At 34.3% G+C, this 21,762-nt stretch overlaps 1 protein-coding gene across 1 annotated transcript; it reads right to left on the minus strand.

The window, feature by feature from the left end:
- Positions 1–4,791: 4,791 nt before the first annotated feature.
- Positions 4,792–18,235, minus strand: LOC129920198 (helix-loop-helix protein 1). The gene is made up of 2 exons (XM_056001447.1): positions 18,124–18,235; positions 4,792–5,250 (listed from the first exon to the last, which is right to left on the minus strand). The coding sequence occupies exon 2, from the start codon at positions 5,241–5,243 to the stop codon at positions 4,848–4,850; it is 396 nt and encodes a 131-aa protein (XP_055857422.1). The 5' UTR covers positions 5,244–5,250; positions 18,124–18,235; the 3' UTR covers positions 4,792–4,847.
- Positions 18,236–21,762: the final 3,527 nt, after the last annotated feature.

Raw genomic sequence — 21,762 nt, forward strand, 5'->3', positions numbered from 1 at the left:
TAGAAACAGCTCAAGTTGTCAAACAACTGCAAGAAGGAATGAGCCAAGTGCAGGACGTCCTTGAATTTTTCTGAAACTCTTGTTTTCACACAAAAGGTATTTATTAAATTTTTATCAGCACTTTTTTTCAATATAACCTTTTTTGTGTAAATCATAGTGTCAGCCTTTATCTTTAATATATATCTGAAACGAGTGGACCGATTTTTATGAAATTGTGTATACGCTACGGGTAGGTCTGAGAATCTTTTGGTGTCAACTGACAACTGGGAAAGCGAATGTGAAAGTGATCTTTGGTATTGCTTTAGCACAAAAACAATATATGTAGTCTAAGAGCCCAGAGCAGATTTTGGGAGTGGAGGTACAACACCGAATGTGAGTATCCAGTTTTATAGCCTTATGCGTTCTATTAACGAATTCAAAAGTGTGGCATGTTTAAATCGCGGCCTTGTATGGTTTTCGGGAATATAAGAACTTATGCTCTGTCATTTTTCCTCAGCTTGAAGATATCAATCTTGACGGTGCGATCAATAGAACTAAAAATATAAGCTATTTAAGCAGTTTTTTGAGACTTTTCTGTTTTTTTTTTTTTTTTTTTTTTTTTATTCAAAAATCTCCAAGAATAGAGCCGATATGTTTAGTTTTTTTTTTTAACTTTTGAATTCGTTATAAGAACGCATTAGGCTTTAAAACTGCATACTCACATTTTGGTAATACCTCACTCCCAGCATTTGCAAAGACACACATCTCATAAAAATCATTTTAATAAAAAAAAATTTTTGGTTGGACCGCCTACCGCCTTAACCATTTAGGGGTGTGGAAAATAGGTGTTTGCTATCGGCTCTCGGTCTATAAATATAACAACAAAAATCGCTTAGAAGGCTCTATCCTGATGGCCAGAGAAAGGTGGTCTCCAAAAAACATTTTACTACCTTGGTTTTCTGTCACCAATGTTTTATCATAAGGTCAATATCTGACCCTTCGCTTCATTTTTTAAAATTTTAGAATGACTTTCTGCATACTTCTTTGGGGCATTTTACACATTTATGCTTCAGTTTCTCATGGAATGACTTCCATAACGACAAAATTTTAAATATTAAATCTCTGCGGCATTCTCATAAAAACTTGGATTCTTACAAAGAGTTTCAGTATGGAGTTTCATTCCAATGTTTTTTCTCAGATGTGAAATCTCTGAATGTTTCAAATTTAAACGTATTGTACTCCTGCTTTTAGAGTGGAATTGTACATGACAAGTAAGGATACTCATAAATATATGGCGCAGGTGCTGCTCCTAGACAAAACTCATTTCATTCTTCAAAAGTGGAAAAACAACAACTGATGCCATCGCAGACATCTTAAACGGGTACATAAACCAGATATTTACAAACATCTTATATATAAAAAAGAGTTCGTTAAGTGTGTGTGGCCGATAAACTCGCGTTTGGCTGGTCCGATTTTGGTAAATTTTTTTTTGTTTGAAAGGTATTATTATGTAGATGGTTTGTGTAAAAAAAAATAATACCTTTTCTCCTATCTTTACATAGCTGTCAATTTGTACGAGTAAAGAAACACTCTCGCTTTTTAAAAATTTTAACTAAGCTTAATTTGTAAACAAATTTATTTAGACAGACTTTCAAAATAATTTGTTAGTAAAACAAATAATTTTCAACATTTACGTACAGGTTAATGGTTCGCAGAAATGAACTTAATCAGATTTTGCTGTGTCGGTGATATTTTCATCAATATGCTGTGGATATGTATGCAAAAAAAAGACAGAACGATTCAATTTTATTCCTTTTATTCAAAAGAAGCTCAAATCTAAGGAGTACCTAAATTCATCTTCGTGATGCCATTAATATGGATTGGATGGTAATGTTAATGATATAATCCAACCAACTATTTTGCCTTCTTTATACACTCGCAGTCCACGTAGTATGCATGAATAGACTCAAGATGTGTCATAAATGTTCGTCGTTACCATAGTCCGGATTCGTTCATTACTTTTACATGCAACTCGAAGAGGATAGAAATTAAATATCTTATGTTGCCTAATGGACAATCGCCGGCTGTAGACATGATATAATAGCCCGTTTTGTTTAAGATAAAGTTAAAATCATTAATGGATTTTATCATTAAACATAAAGGTTTTGGGAAAGTACAATGCTGGATTCAATTTTAAAGTTCAACACGGTGGTCTTGAAAACGCGGCAGGTTTTATAAAAATGGATCCCAAAAGTAATGATGCAGATTTGTTCGAAATGATAACAGGATTCCAAACTTGTAAGTTTCAAAATCGTACCTGATCCCTTTTTTGAGTTACAGGCATTATACATATATATACATTTGACTTGCAAAGGAAAAAAAAATTAAACAAAAAACAAAAGCACATTATAATGTCCTATACCTTTTTGGAAAGCTAAAATATACTCCTTGAATTTTATGTTTATTTGAAGTTGATTGAGTAAATAGTTTTTGAGAAATTTAATTTAAAAAAAAAATTTTAACCTTTATTAAAAACAATAGAGTAAAATAAACTAAAAGAAAAAAAAATATTTTTTTCTAAAATAATAACTTTAAAATTAAATTTCTCAAAAACTATTTACTCAATCAACTTCAAATAAACATCAAATTAAAATAGTATATTTAAGCTTTCCAAAAAGGTATAGGACATTATAATGTGCTTTTGTTTTTTGTTTAATTTTTTTTTTTCCATTGCAAGTCAAATGTATATATATGTATAATGCCTGTAACTCAAAAAAGGGATCAGATACGATTTTGAAACTTACAAGTTTGGAATCCTGAGATCATTTCGAACAAATCTGCATAATTACTTTTGGGATCCATTTTTATAAAACCTGCCGCGTTTTTAAGACCACCGTGTCAAGTGACCTCAACTCCAAAGTCAGCTATTACATGAAGCCTCAAGAGGCTTGACTCTTTTTTCGAATTTTCTTTTGATAACACCGGCACACAAAATTAAAAAAATGTCATGTACCAGGACCCAGACCTATCTTTCTATATGTTTTTAGATACGCTGAATCCGAATTTCAAGTCCGTTTGGCCCGGTCACCCTCCAGTTTTGAGCTGTGACTGCATTTTTTTTTTGGATTTTAATGACTTTTTTGGAGTTTTTTTCTCAAAACTGAAAGGTGTTCGGTCAAAACGGACTTGAAATTCGAATTCAGCGGGTCCAAAAACATATAGAAAGATAGGTCTGGTTCCTGGTACATGGAACTTTTTTTTTTGTGTGCCGGGGATGAAAGCGACATTTCGCGACAGTGCCAGCACACCAAAAAAAAAAAGTTGCATGTACCAGAAACAAGACCTATCTTTCTATATGTTTTTGGACCCGCTGAATTCGAATTTCAATTCCGTTTTGACCGAACACTTTTCAGTTTTGAGAAAAAAACTCCAAAAAAGTCATAAAAATCCAAAAAAAAAATGCAGTCACAGCTCAAAACCCTCTGAATCCGAATTTCAAGTCCGTTTTGCCCGGTCACCCTCCAGTTTTGAGAAAAATGCAAAAAAACTCCAAAAAAGTCATAAAAATCCAAAAAAAAATGCAGTCACAGCTCAAAACTAACTAAACTGACAGATCTAACTGATGAGCCCACTGTCGTACCTGGGCAAAACGCTTTGGAGTTGAGGTCCACTTAAAATAAATATAATTTTTGTTGTTTTTATTATTTTTTCTTCGTTAGAGTGGGTTTACCGCTTGCCCGCATTTTGATTTGGCTGGTGAATAAAATTGCAGAAGATAATATACAAACAAAAATTTAAACAGAAAAGTCTCCAAAACATCAGAGCCGCTTAAACAAGTTCTATTGATCGCATCGTCAAGATTGGTGTCTTCAGGCTTAGGGAAAATGTCAGAGCATCAGTGTTTGTATTCAGAGTGTGAATTTGTGTTAATTTAGCCTACTCACATTAACTGAACTCGCGATATCTAATCTCCCGAAATCTATATAAGGCTTCGATTTAAAGCTGCTAGACTTTTGATTTCGTTATTAGAACGCATGAGGCTATAAATCTGCATACTCACATTTTGGTTATCACTCCCAAAATTTGCTGTGGGCTCTTAGACTAAGTATGTATGGTTGGTGGAAAATGTTCGAAACGTTATCGAAGTGCTTTGATATCATAAACACTTACTGGAAATGATGGATACCCTTAACATCGTAGGCGTTCCACTGAAGACAATGGAAAATCAATGATCGTGAAAGTGAAAAATGTGAATATTTAAGTTGGCAATCGGTGGATTGTGCTATATTCACCGATATTATCCAAATCATTCAAAGCCCACATAAATTCGAGTATTGTAATTCTGTGAAGTCTTTCAAATATATATGCAAATATATATCAAATGGGACGCTACATAAGCAGTAACGAAGCAGTTCTTCATTTAACAGTGCATTTGGAGAATGTATATTTTACACCAGAAAATGCTGTTTCAAGACTCAAGAGCAGCGGAACCACCGCATATAACTTTAACTTTTTCGTTATGCAAGAAATGTTGTACCTTTATCAAAAAGCATTACAATAAATTGGTTAATGTTCACTACAATAAACAAGTTATTTTTTTTTTTAATTATTTTCAAACAGGTTTTTTTTTTCAAAAGTGCACTCAGCGAAGCGGGTGGGGGTTAGCTAGTTTTTTTTTATAAAAATACGGGTTGGATAAGTAAGAAAAATGTATATAGTTAAATCTTACTTTTTTAAAGTAATTTTATTTATTCTGCTAAGTTTAACTTAAATTAAATTAAAATTATAAATAAAAAAATTATCACACAGCTGTAGTTGGTTTTGAAACTTAAAATATGGAACTATTGTTGTATGAGGTAAATTTGGTTTTATGTTTCAAGAACATGATTTAAATAGGCAATGTAACAAATCGCCAGTTTGAGGATCTCGATTTTGGAGAGCTTCTTGTCGGGTGGTAAAGTTGGAAGCAACTTTCGAAGTTCAGCGAATGACACATTGAAAGCCTCAACTCGAATTCTCTCACGTGTAGCATGAGCTGTCCGATATTTAAGAGTCGCTCGACGACGTCGACGACGTTCTTCTCGTGATAATCCTACCAGCTCGGATGGATCCAAATTCGTAATTGGAGTTGTTCGGCGACGGGGTGTATGTGGGGTCGTCTGTGGTACATTTTCACATGGCATCACGGCATGCTCTTCAGGTATGTAGTAGCTTCCTAGAGAGATGCTATGAGATGGCACCAAATGGGTCATGTCGTATACCATGTTTCTCCTATAAAGAAAAAAAAAACAACAACATTAAAAGAGGCACGAAATAAATGTCAACCCCTTCAATAATAAAACGACTTGAAAAGAAGCAACACACGTTTCATTTCAGAGTATACTGTTAAATACTATAATTTGAAAAGAATGTCTATAACACCCTCGGGGTTGTGTGTGGGGTGCTTTATTTGAATTGTTCTACAAATACAACCCTCGAGTAAAGAAACATTCTTTTAGATACAAATATTTTTGTTTATATTATTATTATTTTTCATTCTGGGCATATTTCAACACCTAGAATAATAACTGGTGAACACACAAGAAAGGGCTGTATTCCCTAAAGGGTATAGAAAAGGAATTTTTGTGTTAGGTTGTGAAAAATCTGGACTCATTGATCCAATAATCTAATAAGCAATAAAATTTAATATTTATCGAAAAAAATTCACGAGGATTGAATGTCAAATGAAATTGGATTAATGATTTGGTAAACAGCGGAGCGTCAAAGAGCATTTTATTATTTTATATTTACATACATTTGTATTGTATTTTTTACTTGCGATATAGGTACTATATATCAAGTTATGCATTCGTACAAAAAAAAAGTTGAGATAACATTTTTCCATGACATTACGATGGTAGAGAATGCCAAAAAAGTGGGTCCCGGAAGTCCGTCTGTCTGTCTGTCAGTCTGTCTGTCAGTCTGTCTGTCTGTAAACGAAGCTACAGCCTAAACGGATTGACCGATTGATGTCAAACTTGGTATGTAGCGTTATTTTTCGACTCTCCAGAGGGACCAAAAATAACGGTACTTGTCATATACCGAGTGATGATCTCGAGATCATCAGCGTCAAGCCATTCCAAACGGCTTTGTCCAGGCGGGAGAAAAGGAAGCTGCCGAAATTTTTAGTACAGCTCTCACCCAACAGCAAACTGGATAGTTTGAGGAGTATCACCGTCCTCAACTACCAGGTTGTCACTTGGGATAAATTAAAAAGGCGCGGTGACATGCTTCAATGCGTGCGCTGCCAAAGGTTCGGCCATGCCGCAGCCAACTGCGAAATGCAGTCGCGCTGTGTCAAGTGTGGAGAGAACCACAATAAGGGGGAGTGTAAACTCGGGGAGGAACGGGTCGAAGATAAGGCCCAGCTAAAATGTGCAGTCTGCGGAAGCGTCGGGCACCCTGCTAATTATCGGGGCTGTCCGAGGTTTCAGCAAATGAAGCAGCAGAAAACGGCGAAGCAGACTGTCGTTGAAAAACGTCCAGTAGGGCGTGCTCCGATTGTCAACACAAGTATCTCTTTCGCCCAAATGGCGCAAAGAGCAATACCAAAGGCGACACAAACGCCACCAAAGGTTGTCCAACAGGCCTCCGTGCCTAAAGCACCGGCGGCAGAATCAGAGGTTTTGACCTTGTTACTGAGCATTCAAGCACAGTTAACAGGGCTTCAAAGCCAGATAAGGGAGCACACAGTGAGGGTAGATCATATCTACACTCAACTGCCTAGCTTAACGCAACCTAGGTCGTAATGGGCGCGCTGTCCCTGTCAGAGAGGCCCCTTAGGATCCTAGCTGTGAATGTAAATTCACTGATTAGGGTCGAACGTAGAGCTAACCTTTTCCAATTGTTGAAAGATCTATGTCCCGATGTGTTTATGGCTAGCGAAACTAAGCTAAACCAGAAACATAAACTGACAAATATTAATTACAATATCGTAAGAAGAGACCGGCCCGACTCCACTCAAGGGGGCGGTGTTGCAATCTTCATACGTAAAGGCATTAGTTATAAGGTAATATACAATAGTGAAGTGCGAAAATTTCGATCGCTTGAGGTGTGCATTGTATGCATCCCTCTTCAACATGGAAAGCGGGTGTATGCAGTCGCAGCTTATGCGCCAGAAGCACCTTAACCAGCTGACTTTACGGCAGAACTCGAAAAACTTTTTCAAGTCCTACGACTGAATTTGGAGGAAAACTATATCCTCATGGCCGGTGATCTGAACGCCAAACACCAAGATTGGGGAAATCAAATACAGAATCAGCGAGGTAATCATCTGTATAATTGGATGAGTCAAAACAATATTGAATATAGGGTTGATGTGCTGGCTACTGAAAGGCCATCGTTTCCAAGAAGCGGCTCTTTTCTGGATTTATTGCTTCTAGACTCAAGACTGTCAATAACAGACTCTGTGGGCCAACACCCAAGAAACTGCCTTCGTACAATTGAGTACGACAGCGACCACTGCGGACTCGCCGCCGTAATACAGCTTCCGAACGAGCTTGTGGAATTGGAGGAGTATGTACCGGAGCATTCTTACAACTACGGTAAGATGCGCTGGCCACGCTTCACCAACGCCTTAGCAAGAGAACTGCGTTCGAATAACATAGCCCCTCCAAACGACAGAAATCTGTCAAACAGTGAGATTGATGGTTATCTCCAACAGATGGACGATACCATCCTACAAACGATGAACAGAACGATACCTAAATACAAAGAACGTGACCAAAATAACGTTTACCGAAACGCGACTATTGACGCACTCCACAGACAAAAAAGCGGACTATTGACAAGACTTAAACGTTTATACCGGCGATTTACCGACCCACACGATCTGGAGATTAGAACACTGAAGTCGTCGATCAAAAACATCAACCAGTTGATCAAAGAAAATTATAGGTTGTCTATTAATCTGTACTGGGACAAAAAAATTCGGGCCATTAATTCTAGCGATCCGAGTATGTTTCCGCAGATTAATAAAATTTTTAGACGGAATGATCAAAACGAGCTTCCGTGTCTTAAGCTCCAGAGAACTGTGGAAAACAGAGACGTACTTCTGACCGCAGGCATAAATCCAGGGGAAGCCATCTTGGACGACGACCTCTTTATAATCGAAGATCCGCAAGAGAAAGTGGAGGCGGTGGGTGCTGCCTTCCAGCAAGTGTACAAGGTTAATGCTAGCATTAACCCGAACCATCACCTGGAAAACAGGGCCCTCCTTCATCACTTTTATCTACGTAATGATATTACGCAATGGCGATCTGAGAATCGCGGTTTTACCCGGTTTAATGAAGAGCACTTGGCAAACGCCATCATCGCCGAGCATGCTGGGGTAACACCCTGTTAGTTACGAAGGTAGAGCTCAAGCTCATCTTCGATTCATTAAAGAAAAAGAAGTCAGCAGGAGTCGATGGTATATCCAATATTGTACTACGGCATCTACCGCAAGAAGCTATTGACATTTTTGCCATTTTGTTCAACAACGCTCTGAATAATGCATATTATCCAAAGCGTTGGAAAACAGCAGTGGTACATCCTCTACCGAAAAAGGGAAAGGACAACTCCAATCCGGCAAATCTCCGGTCGATAAGTCTCCTTCCAAGTATCAGCAAGGTATTTGAAAAAGTTATCAATAGGGCTCTGTCTCAGTGGGCTGAGGACAACAATATCATACCGGATAATCAATTTGGGTTTAAGGCAGGACATGATACTATTCACGCCGCGTCTAAACTTGTATCTGATATTCAGTGGAACAAATCTAAAAAACAGTGCACGGGTGCCTGTCTTGTTGATTTGGAAAAAGCTTTCGACACCGTTTGGTTAGAAGGTCTCTATCTTTAATTAACAAGACTTGGTATAAGCAAACCACTTTTATATATGCTTTATGACATGCTCAATGGTAGAACGTTTGTTGTCAAAAGTGGCAATGTAACTTCTACTGGAGTTTTTAATATTAAAAATGGTCTTCAACAGGGAGCTGTGAACTTACCGATTCTCTTTAGTTTTTACACCAGCGATCTGATAGGAAGTCTAACTCAGGCAATTGCGTATGCCGACGAAGTTGAGGTCATTAGAATTCTCTTGCAACGTGACTTTGACAAAATTCAGCGATATTGTGATTACTGGAAGTTGAAAATCAACTTTCAGAAATCAGAAACGATTCTATTTAGGACTCCCTTGGCTAGGGCCTCAGGGGATACGCGAAGGAACTGGCGGAAGCTGGCGATCGCTGGACCACACGGACATCCACTGCCGAGTAAAAGTGTAGTAAAGTACCTTGGCATCTGGCTAGATCAATATCTATATTTCAATAGACATATGGATGCTGCTCTGGCCAGGGCTAGGGGAGCTTTTGCCCTGACGAAACAGCTGTTTTATAGCAGTCGGCTTGACACCAGGGTTAAGGTGATTTGCTACATGGCCCTCATCCGGCCGATGATTGTCTATGGATGCCCTGTGTGGTTCAACGTTGCTCCATCTCAAATGGAAAAGTTTCGGGTGTTTGAGAGGCAGTGTCTTAGACGTTGCCTTGGTCTGCACAGAACACCCGAATCTGATTACACGCATTACTATTCCAATTTGGTTTTATACAATAGGGCCAACATAAATAGAATTGATAACTTTATGCTGAAGCTTGTTCGTGGCCACGTTTCAAGAGCGATGGCCTCTTCAAATAGCTACATTTTTGGGGCTTACGAATACTGACGAATACTTCAAGAGTGTGTCTTTAAACGGCTATATTCCGCCTGAGGCATTCCTCTATTTAGATAGTCGGGGGCTTGTACAGGATAGATTGGCAGTTCCGCTAATCTACCACGTCGGGCGAAGAACCGTGGACAGGCGACTGCTGTATGACGGGGACATCCTAGCACTAGGCGGAGAAGGGCGTCTTCGGTTCAGTAGGACTGTGTCCGATCGGGACCGAAGAGATAGGGTAAGGCAGGAGAACCAGTTTTGGTGGCTTCATAATAGTGTAAATAGTTAAAGTGGTCTTTGTTTTTATGCCTTGGCCGGCTTACATAGTTTTAGGTGTTTAGTTTTAAGCAGGGACAGTCGGGGTGGCACAAAAAATACAAAAAAAGAAAAAAAAAATACAAAAAAAAAAAGACAAAAAAAAAAAAATACAAAAAAAAAAAAAAAAAAAAAAAAAAAAAAAACAAAATTGCTTGCTGTGGCTGTTCTAGTTTTTAAGTAGTTTTAAGTAGTTTAATTTGTTTTAATTAGTTTTTAAGTAGTTTAAGTAGTTTTAATTAGTTTTTAAGTTTTAAAATAAACAAAAAAATGATCAGAATCCAAGTTTTTTAGAAATTATTTCTTGGAAAAAATAAAACCTTGAAATACTATTTGAATTAAATTAGTTTTAAGGCCGAAAGGCATTAGTATTAAGAAAAATGAAGAATAACTTAGAGTGCCCGTATAGGGCCAGTAAGTTAGTTGTAAGTAATTGATAAGTAGGCTAGTTTTTATGAATTTTTGTCTAGCTTTAAGATAGTAGTTTTAGTTTTAAGATGATGAAAAATAAAAATGAATTTAAAATTGAAAAAAAAAAATACCGATTTTAGTTAAATTGAAATATCTCGAAAACGGCTCCAACAATTTTGTTTAAAAAATTCAAATGTTAGTTTTAAGCTAAGGTCTACCTTTAAATGAAAAAAAAAAAATTTTTTTGAAAATCATTATTAACGGTACCTGCCATAGAACCGTTTTTTTTCAAATTTCGATTATCTCCGAAACTGCTTATTCGATTTCAATTAAACTTTTTGTGAAGAAGCATTTATATAATTTAAATATAAACCAAAAATAAAATTTTCAAAAAAATAATTTTTGGATTTTTAAAAAAACTTTGAAAACTTTTTTTTGAAAAATCAAATTTTCGAAAACGGGACATTGAATTTTTTTGAAATTTTGTTTTTAGATGCTGATTAGTGATTTCTACAAAATGGCATACCAATTTTATTTTAAAACTTTTTCCAAAAAATTATTTATAAAAAATTAGTTTTTTAAAAAACGGCTCTAACGATTTTGAAATTTTTTTTTCTAAAAATGCATGTTAATATATCAATCAAAACTGCATACTTGTTTTGGAGGGCAATTTGATTTCAGATTTTATTTTATTTAAAAAAAAAAAACGAATTTTATTTTTTTTTCAAATTTCTATATAAAAACTCTTAAAAATTTAAGCAACTTTAACTCTAAGAGCAAGTTCGTACGACCAAGTCGTGCATTTTATTTTACATGCAGTGCAAATGCCAAATGAGATTTGTTAGGAATTTTAAGATACGACATACAACTAAAGTTATGATCCTGATTTTTGCAGACATTTTGTCTTCCACAATTTGGACAGCCACTAAAGTCGCAAAACTCACCTGATTTTCAAAAATTACACGGCAATCGCTTCGTTTACATTGAAATCAATGGCGATATATAAAATCAAAAAAAGATATGATTCCCTTATTTTTTTGAAGAAAAAAGCAGAACAAAAACTCCTCAGTTTTACCATTGAATAATTACAAATAGAAGTGACACCGCAGATTACTCATGCGACTATAGGAGTATCGGAAGATAGATGAACTACATAGGGTTGCGCCTCAACTATCATGTATTTTCGAGTTGCGTCTAAACTAATTATTTTTTAAACCTTCATAAAAAAATTAATAATTATTATTAAATATTTCAAAGAGCTTATATTGATATAAGTTTTCGTATACTGAAAAGTCATATTAGTCTACTCCTACCGGCCTAGGTTCGAATACGAATACGAAAACAGCGAAAGTTTCCCTGGGTGTCTACTTCTATTTGTAGTTATTCAATGGTTTTACCATTGAATAATTACAAATAGAAGTGGACACCCAGGGAAACTTCCGCTGTAAAATTGTCGTCGCTAGTATCGTGCGTTGAATTAAAAAAGCAAATCCAACAATCCAGAAGCAAAGCCAACAATCCAAAAGCAAATCCAGCAACCCAAAATCAAATCCTAAACAGCTTATACATATAGATAAAAGTTTTCCTATTTCAAAAAGTGGAGATAGCCTAGAGGATAAGGTGAATGTCTGTTAAGTTTACCTGCCCAGGTTCGAATCTGACGGGAAATTGAGATTGTTTTTTTTTTTTTTTTTTTACATTACTAGAATAAAAATTAATTAAATTTCTCAAAAAAAATCTCCGCAAAAACAAAAAAAAATTCAAATTTTACCGGTATTCGAACCTAGGCCAGTAGGAGTAGAAGGCATCGTCCTTGTTCTCTAGACTAATATGACTTTTCAAAATACGAAAACTTATATCATTGAATAATTACAAATAGAAGTGGACACTGGACACCCAGGGAAACTTCCGCTGTAAAATTGTCGTCGCTAGTATCGTGCGTTGAATTAAAAAAGCAAAGCCAACAATCCAAAAGCAAATCCAGCAACCCAAAATCAAATCCTAAACAGCTTATACATATAGATAAAAGTTTTCCTATTTCAAAAAGTGAAGATAGCCTAGAGGATAAGGTGAATGTCTGTTAAGTTTACCTGCCCAGGTTCGAATCTGACGGGAAATTGAGATTGTTTTTTTTTACATTACTAGAATAAAAATTAATTAAATTTCTCAAAAAAAATCTCCGCAAAAAAAAAAAATTCAAATTTTACCGGTATTCGAACCTAGGCCAGTAGGAGTAAAAGGCATCGTCCTTGTTCTCTAGACTAATATGATTTTTCAAAATACGAAAACTTATATCAATATAAGCTCTATGAAATGTATAATAATAATTATTAATTTTTTTATGAATGTTTAAAAAAATTATTAGTTAAGACTCAACTCGAAAATACATGATAGCTGAGGCGCAAACCTGTAGTTCATCTATCTTCCGGTACTCTTATAGTCGCATGAGTAGTCTGCGGTGTCACTTCTATTTGTAATTATTCAATGGTTCAATCGTGCTCTTTGTGATAAAAGCACGAAATAAACATCGTTTGTAGTACTCAATATGAGAGTTATTTTGAGATATTGGGCCACCTTGTATTCCATCCGGAAGGGTAGATACAAGACTTTTTCTGTGTTGCTCTCGATTTGTTGCATATCATAGTATAGGCAATGAAACCAGGGGCGTACACTCCCTTGGGGCAAGCTGGGCGGTGCCCCGGGGCCCCCGACCGACCCCAGGGCCCCCACTGGAGACAATGCAGAGAAAGAAACTGTTAGCATAAATTGAGTTACGAAGTAACCAGGGAGACAAATTATGTCATTCAGTGTAATGTATAATGCATTAGTAGCCACACAATACATATATGTATATTGATTTTAAAAAAAGATTACCCCAGGGGCCCCAAAAAAAATAAACTGCTTTTTTAAAAGAAAAATTATAATTTTATCTTAGGGCCCCAAAAAATATTACTTGAAAAATCTTTTCCACCACAAATAATACATTAGGGGCCCCAAAAAAGCAAAAAAATATTATTTGAGGATCCTCAAAAGTGGTTCAAAACAATCAAATGGAAAATTAAATATAAATTCAGCTGCCCCAACATAAATACATCAGGGCCCAAAATAACAACATTATGTTATTGGTGGCATTCCGAATATTACTTCAGAACAGAGGCCCCAATACCTATTAATTTTTTTTTTGTAACAAAGGGGCCCCCAAATATCAAAGGGGCCCCAAAATTTAGTCTTACCCCGGGGTCCCGGCGACTCAACGTACGCCACTGAATGAAACATTTGTATTAACATGATTTCGAGGTATTTTCTAACGCTCGATCGAATAAAGTCAAAACCAAAATGTCTCGACCATCATGTAAAAAGTTATTGGACTCTTTATGAATTGTCTTTTACTCAAAGTTCTGAGGATGTACATTGTACATGAGCCATCTAATAATCACAAATTTCACAAAACTTCATTTAAATTGCTTTCTGTGCATCGTAATAAACATCCTCATAGGTGAAATATTAAGTGGCCCAATATCTTATAATGAGGGTTACATATTGTACTAACAATGCTATTAATTTGATCCTTTTATCACAAACCTCACTCCTTCAAAATATTAATTTGTATGAAAATTTAATAAAAAATAAAAGCAAGCAGTTAAATATAGCAGGTAAATATAATTAATTTTTTGATTATTTTTGATTCTCATACGATGTATAAAATATATATGCGGTTCAAAAAAAAAAATGCAAAAAATTTCCATGTGCTGCAATGGTACCATTTCAAATGTGTTTTTTCTCACTAAGCTCCGATTTTTGAATCGTCAGTTAGACTACCAGAAGAATAAATGTCAATACAAAAAAAAACTTTTATTCCTAGGAATAAGCTCTAACTGAGGTTTATCTGACTATTGAAAAATTGGCCCTAAACAAAAAAAAACACCCTTTAACATGAAATATTTTGATGAGCATATTTTATTATTTTTTTATATGGTATAGTAAACGTGCATACAAAATTGCATCAGCCTACCACTTATTTTCAAGGAGTACTTGGTAATATTTTGGCTCTTGTTCTTAAAGTATATAACTATTTATAAAAAATGCAATAAGTTTTTAAATGACGGTCCAGTGTCCAGATATTTTAGTATTGACTTTATTCATTCGGGTGTTAAAAATTACCTCGAAATCATGTATTATATTAATAAAAATGTTTCATTAGCTATACTATGATATGCAACAATGCGGGTGCATCACAGAAAAGCTCTTGTATCTACCCTCCTGGATGGAATACAAGGTTTCCCAATATCTCAAAATAACTCTTATATTGAGTACTACCAATCTATGATATAAATTTCATACTTTTATCACAAAGTGCACGATTTAGATGCTAAGCCGTCTCACTATTAAGGTGATTCAGACAATTTAAATTTGTCCTTTCTTGCGCGTAATATACAATGAACCCATTCTGTTTTCCTGCGACCATTTTTTACTGCAATCCACTTGGAGTTTTTTTTCGGAAACTATCTGCATCACAATTGGATATAATATCTTGTTTACCTTTTGGTATTTCTTAAATAAAATACAACCCAAAAATTCCGCACTTAACGGTTCATTATTACAGTCTAAAGTCTAAAGTTTATTACCTATGTTAATTTTTTGTGTTTTTGCGTTTTTTGCTAAATATCGCCCCTAGATTTTCATGAAACGAAAACGATTGCCAATTAATTTTTCAAAATCAAGCAAGTTTTGCGACTTTGGGGGGCTGTCCAAGACAAGACAAATTGTCTGTAAAGTTCAGGATCATAGTATTGTTCCTATAGTAAAAATTGTGCCCTTGATTATGAAAGTGGACTAAGTCACTTTTTGCATTGTTTAAAGAATAAATTGCACGACTGGGGTCGCACGTACTTGCTCTTATGCTTAAAGTAACTATAATGTTAAAGCTTTTCATTCAAGAAATTTAAAATTTGATATTTTGAAGAAATTTCATAAGTAGTATAAAAAAATTAAATCTGTTTTTATAATTAATTAAACTCCGTTTTAAATTATCTTAAAAAAAATAAAAAATATGCCATTTTATTTCTTGTATAAAAATGTATTTTTAGAAAAAAATTTTCGAAAATTGTAGGAGCCGTTTTTTAAAAAAATAATTTTTTATATATAAAAATTTTTTAACATTTTTCAAAAAAAAAGTTGGTATGCCATTTTGAAGAAATAATTAATTTACATATAAAAACTAAATTTCAAAATTTTTCATTGATTCGTTTTCAAAAAATTGATTTTTCAAAAAAAAATTTTAAAATATTTTTAAAAAAACCAAAAATGCGTTTTTTGAAAATTTTCTAAAATTTTAATATTATCTTTACTTACACACTTTTGTACAAAAATTTTCATTTAAATCGGGTTAATGTTGTACGAGATATTCAGAAACGAAAAAAACCGTTCTATGACAGGTACCGTTAATAACGGTACAAAAAATATTTTTTTTATTTAAAAAGTTGGCTATTATGTGTAGTACTACACACAAAAATTTTAATCAAAATCGTTAGAGCCGTTTTTGAAAAAAATTAACCTTTCTATTTCCGTTATATGGCAGGTACCGTTAGTTTTGGTCATAAAAAAAAAATTTCAATTTCTCCTCTGGGGAATCACCAAAAACTGCTAACCACCAAGTTTGAAGAAAATCACTTCACTCGTTTAGGCTGCAGCTCCAGATAGAGACAGACACACAGACAGACAGACAGACAGACAGACAGAATTGCCGGACCCACTTTTTTGGCATTCTCCATCATCGTAATGTCATGTAAAATTGTTATCTCGAGTTCGATTTTTTTTACGAATCCTAAACTTGCCCTATAGTACCTATATCGCAAGTAAAAACGTACATAATAATTTTCTTATAACGATTTAATTGTATTTTTTTTATGAAATCACTAAAGGAACAATAAAGAAATTTATTTACTGCAGTTTCGCTTTCAAATAAACTTTACCCCTTAAATAATAATTGTTTTAGGCTAGATTTGATGGCATTTTTAGGAGTGACTTAGTCCACTTGCATAATTAACGGCACAATTATTGAGTTTTTATGTGGGTAATTTAAAAACCTAAATATTCCGAATCTCTTCAAAACTCTTCAAAATTACTTGAAATTGAAGCACAATTTTAAGTATTGTGATGTTTTTTTGATAACATGTAGTTATGGGCAAATTTCTTAAGACCGTTGAAGGCTTGCACTTCGGGTGCAAGTGGGAGTGGCTGTCAATGGTAAAGGTATTTATACGAGTTTTAAAATTGGGAACCGAATTATTCATGTTTTTACTAGATTTAAAATCTCGCTGATCTTTTTGACTACCAAAATACTTGAAAAAGAACCTTTAAGGAAGAGAGGACTTTATGGTCAACAAGCAAACGATTTTGATTTTTTCCCTGCGTTCAAAAGAAGAACTTTCACCGGAAAAATCGATATTTTATAATTCCCACATTCCTATCATCGTACAGAGATTATTTAATTTGGAGATGAATCTATTGAGTTACTTGCCAGAAATGGATTCTGAAAGTGAAAATAAAAAAAAATGGATTTTAACCCTTTGGAAAGTTCGGTTCTTAATCACATACCGTTTGTAAAAAATCAAAGAAAATCTTATATATTCTGCTGCATAGCCAGGCTAAAAATTGAATCAAAATTAAAAACAATTGACAATTTCTGGATTAAGAGTATCCTAAGCTGATCGGAAGCTTTGCGGTTGTTAGTGTCCTTAGCCAATTATTATTCCTATGTGAAGTCACATTTTTTTCAATGTTGGACATAAAAACTAAGAAGAGAAACAGTCTTAACTTGGAAAATGATTGAATCCTTAAATTATCAAGGATCAATGTAAAATTTTAATTTTATTAAAAAAATTAACAAGCAAATTATGTATGTCGCCTTGAGAAATTCGTGTTTTATTTTAGCACAAACATTTTTTTATTTATGCCCAGGGGGTCGAGACCCACACTTTGAAAAACACTGGATTAAAACGTTAATGAAATACAAAGCAGGGGAACCCTCGGTATGTTGTAGATAGGTACTTGTAGCCTTGTAGGTCATTCGTACCAACCTAGACTACAGAATATTTTTCATTTCATTTTTCTTCGTTGACTGGACTAGAAAATTTGATGAAATACTTATACATTTTATATTTATGTATGTATATAATTTTTTTTGCAAATTGTGCCTCCTGAGGAAAATACATACATAGAAGCGCTTCCCCATTCCCGCCATGCACTGTGGATCGAAAAGCACGATTTTCCGAAAATATAATATTATAATGCTTTTTATTTTCTGTGAACGAGTTATACCGGAGTTAATCATAATATTTCTGTGTTAGTAGGTAGATAAGTATTTTGTTCGATGCTACGCCATTTTAATTTTCTATAAAATTTTGTGGAGTGCTTCAATCGGAAAATAATTACTTATTTTATGTTATTTGAAAGCTTTGATTTTAGAAGATACACCCGTAAGTTACGGTTATAGGTACATAATTTGCAGGTATTTAAAATATGAATATACTTCACGGAAATGCTTAAATCATGTTACATATTTTCATTTTCAACACTTCACTATAAATTCAAAAGTGTACGACTGTACGCACATAATAACGAAATAGAATTAGTTGAAACGCTTCAATAAAACGTAATGTTCCAGCTATTATCATTCAAAATTACCTTAAAATTTATATCGTGTAAACTATGTTAATCCATAAAGTATTGCCTTTGAAAGTAAATTATTTATTTATTTTCACTAACTTTCTTCAATAGCCGAAAAGGTATATCTGCCGACGAAGCGATATTTGAATTGAGACTGTGAGCTAAACCATTTTGCAGCATCGATTTATACACTTTTTTCAGTATCACTGAACAGTAGGGGTTGGTTGTTTTTTCGAACAAGAACACAACCCCAACTTTTAAAAGCAGGAGATTCTTGTCATCCCTTGAAGAACCCAGATGAGTACTTCCATCTGTGTATCCAATAAGCATCATCTGCTCGACAGAAGATGGCCGAAATCCCGCCCATTTTGGTATATTTATTTATATAGGTACATAGATACATACCTATACGAAATAGAGAAAAGATGCGTAGGAAATAACAGACACATCTAATGTAAATTACGTAAATTTTTTAAACGAAGTTAGAAATGGGGTAGGTATTAATTGAGAAAATAAAATATGAGATAAATTGCCCAGTAACAGGCTGTTTTTTGGTATACGTACGTCCACTAGGTCCGTTATAAGGGGTCAAAGCAGGCACGTAGCCAGGATTTCGTTTCGGGGGGGGGCTTGGTTCAAAATCTTGTGAACAATTTTGTTATAATTTAAAGACTGCCTACATACTACATGCTAAATGTAATAAAAACAGTAGATAATCAACATGATTTTTTTGTTCATAAACCATCCCAGAAAGTTGCTATGACGATTCTTAATTTCAAATTATGAATAGTGTTTTTTCATGCAAAACTCATTTTCAGGAAATCCGATTGTCTTGGTTTTAGTTCCATGAGATTCATCATCGACAAATCGACATGCTGTTTTCTTGTTTTAATGCAAAATACACATGAGACATGATGGACTAAGATAAGAACCCACAGCCATTATGTGGATCTGTTGATAACATAAAATAATTTCCATCTTGGATGGCTCTTAAATTCGGATGTATTAGATGTGAAATACTTGCAGAGTCTAGTCATCTAAGTCCAAAATAAAGTGCACTAAAACTGCACTTCCTTAAATAAGGATGATTCCAGAAAAAAAACGATACCATATGATTGATATATGTATGTTTTATGTGACCAATTTTTTTTTTTAATGAATATATGTAGATTTATATTTGGTTATGCGGGCTACTTTGGTCAATTGATTTTAAATGCAAATAAAAAAACTTTATTCCATCTTTTACCCAACGTTTCGTCGCTACTCACGACTTCTTCAGGGGTTTTTTATGATCTTTATTTAACATTCAGATGTATTTTTTAAAAATTGTTGTTATCGAGAGCTGTGAAGAGAGGAGCTCTATACTAGTTTTACAGATTCATCGACTTATATTTCTAAAATAGGATACCATTTCAAATCATTACCGTCACTAAAAGTTTAATTAAGTATATTAATAGGTAACAGAATAGGCTAATGTTAAATTTTTTAATGATGTGAAATTTTTTAAATGGCGGTGTAGTTCAGGATGATGGCAAAATCCTGTGCTTCCATCGGGGGACTAGCTTACTCCTACAGTTTTGAACCTATCGGGCTGAAATTTTTGTGAAGCCTAATAATACTATTCCCTAGTGAAGTACGTAGAATTTTTTTTAAATATTAATTTTTAAAGAAATGGCATTAGTTTGAAAAAAATTATTTCATTCCAAAAAACAAAATTCGTTAAAAAAAAGACCATAAAATCGTTAAATTTTAATATTTCAAAAATATTTCCTAAAAATTCAAAACTGTAGGAGTTAGTTGGTCGCCCGATGGAAGCACAGGATTTTGCCATCATCCTGAACTACACCGCCATTTAAAAAAATTCACATCATTAAAAAATTTAACATTAGCCTATTCTGTTACCTATTAACATACTTAATTAAACGAAACAAACACCAAAAGAAAATAATATTTCTTCTTTGTTTTATACGCTGATGAAAATGACGCTCGATTTCGTGGTTTACAAGGTGTTATTACACCTTAATGTAGTAATAATAGGTAATAGTATTAGTACCTACTTATATGTTTTAGACAAAAGATGTATTCTTTATTACGACTGGGCTGAATTTGAGACGACGGGCTAATTTGAGGCCAGCTTAGCCCCTCGGCTTAACTAAGGCCAAGGGGCTAAGTTTTTGTTGTATTTAAAATGTAAATTGCTTAGCCCCGACTGTGTTTTTTCTAAAATTTAACCCAGTCGTAGTAAAAAACACACCTATTAAAAGAAATTGCTTTTTAGACCTTTTTATAAAAAAGGACGAAGAACATTATTAAAATTTGTATATTTTGAAAATCATTTCGGGGGGGGGGGGGCTTCAGCCCCCCAAGCCCCCCCCCCCCCCTGGCTACGTGCCTGGGTCAAAGGCTAAGAAATTACTAAATTTTAGATTTTCTCTTGCAATTAAAAAAAACTGGGATACGTATGAAATTTTGAAACGTTATAATTTATAATCGGTAAGTGATACCTACAAGAAAACTTTAAAAGACAATTTTAAGTAAAATTATCTCAGCTACAAGTTTTGTCTATAGGATACTGTTTTTCTGATATAAGTTATTCGTAGCCTTCAGTGGCGTATTGAGGCGTATTTGGCTGATTTCATCACAATGTACATGATTAGTTTAAACTTGTTGGAAAATCTTAGGGCCAGTTGTACAAATTGAGGGTTAACCCACGGATCAGCTGAACTCGAGTTAACTCTTGAACCAGGTTCAACTTTGAGTGGGTTGTACAGTTCTGGATCAAGTGAGAGTAAGCTGAACCGCAGATCAGGCTTATATACAAAAAAATTTTAGTATATATATACCTAATGTCACTGTCAGTTGTCCTTATTTTATAAAGCACAAGTTCGAGAAAATGTATCGTATTGTGATTTGGAATAAAATACACAAATGTATAGTAATATTTTAGTGAAACTAGTTTTTGGCCACTTCTAATGGCGGCCGGACTATTCATTTAATGGGCTGATGAGGAAGAGGAGCATTCTTGGAAGGTTGTTTTATTTATTTTTTGTTATGTTTTTTTTTTTTTGTGAAGAATATTGTATCCATTTATAAAATAAATAAATAAATAAAGAAGTATTAAAAATCAATAAAAGTGGCTGTGTTATTATTATTTTATTTATTATTTAGATCAAAAACACATCCAAAACAAATAAAAAAAGCACCCCAATCATTTGGGAAAACCACATAATTTCCACGAGCTTTTACCTGAACTGTCAAAGAATTCAGATTAAAGTGAGAAAGCAACATTTTTTCCACTTTAAATCACCTGATCCATGGCTGAACCACTGCCCTTAGGGCCAGTTGTACAAACGTGGTTCAGCCTCGGATCAGGAATTTAACACGCCGATTTCGGTGGATTAGCAGTTTTAAGTTTAAGCCAGTTTTGTTTCAGCCTACCCTCTGCCAGACGCCCTAAAAGGTATCTCAATAGTACGGGAAAGTTAGATTTTGTTATATGGGGCATGGGGGTCTGGGAAAAAATCCAAAATGCATTTTGACTTCAGGGCTCGAAAGGCATAAAGACACGAGTCGTAAACCAAATTTTGTTCAATCGCACCAAGAGTCATTTGGCCGCCATTTTTTTTTTTTATACAAATTTTAGTTTTTCACATAACT

Source organism: Episyrphus balteatus, chromosome 4 (assembly GCF_945859705.1).
Source record: "Episyrphus balteatus chromosome 4, idEpiBalt1.1, whole genome shotgun sequence".
NCBI lineage: Eukaryota > Metazoa > Arthropoda > Insecta > Diptera > Syrphidae > Episyrphus > Episyrphus balteatus.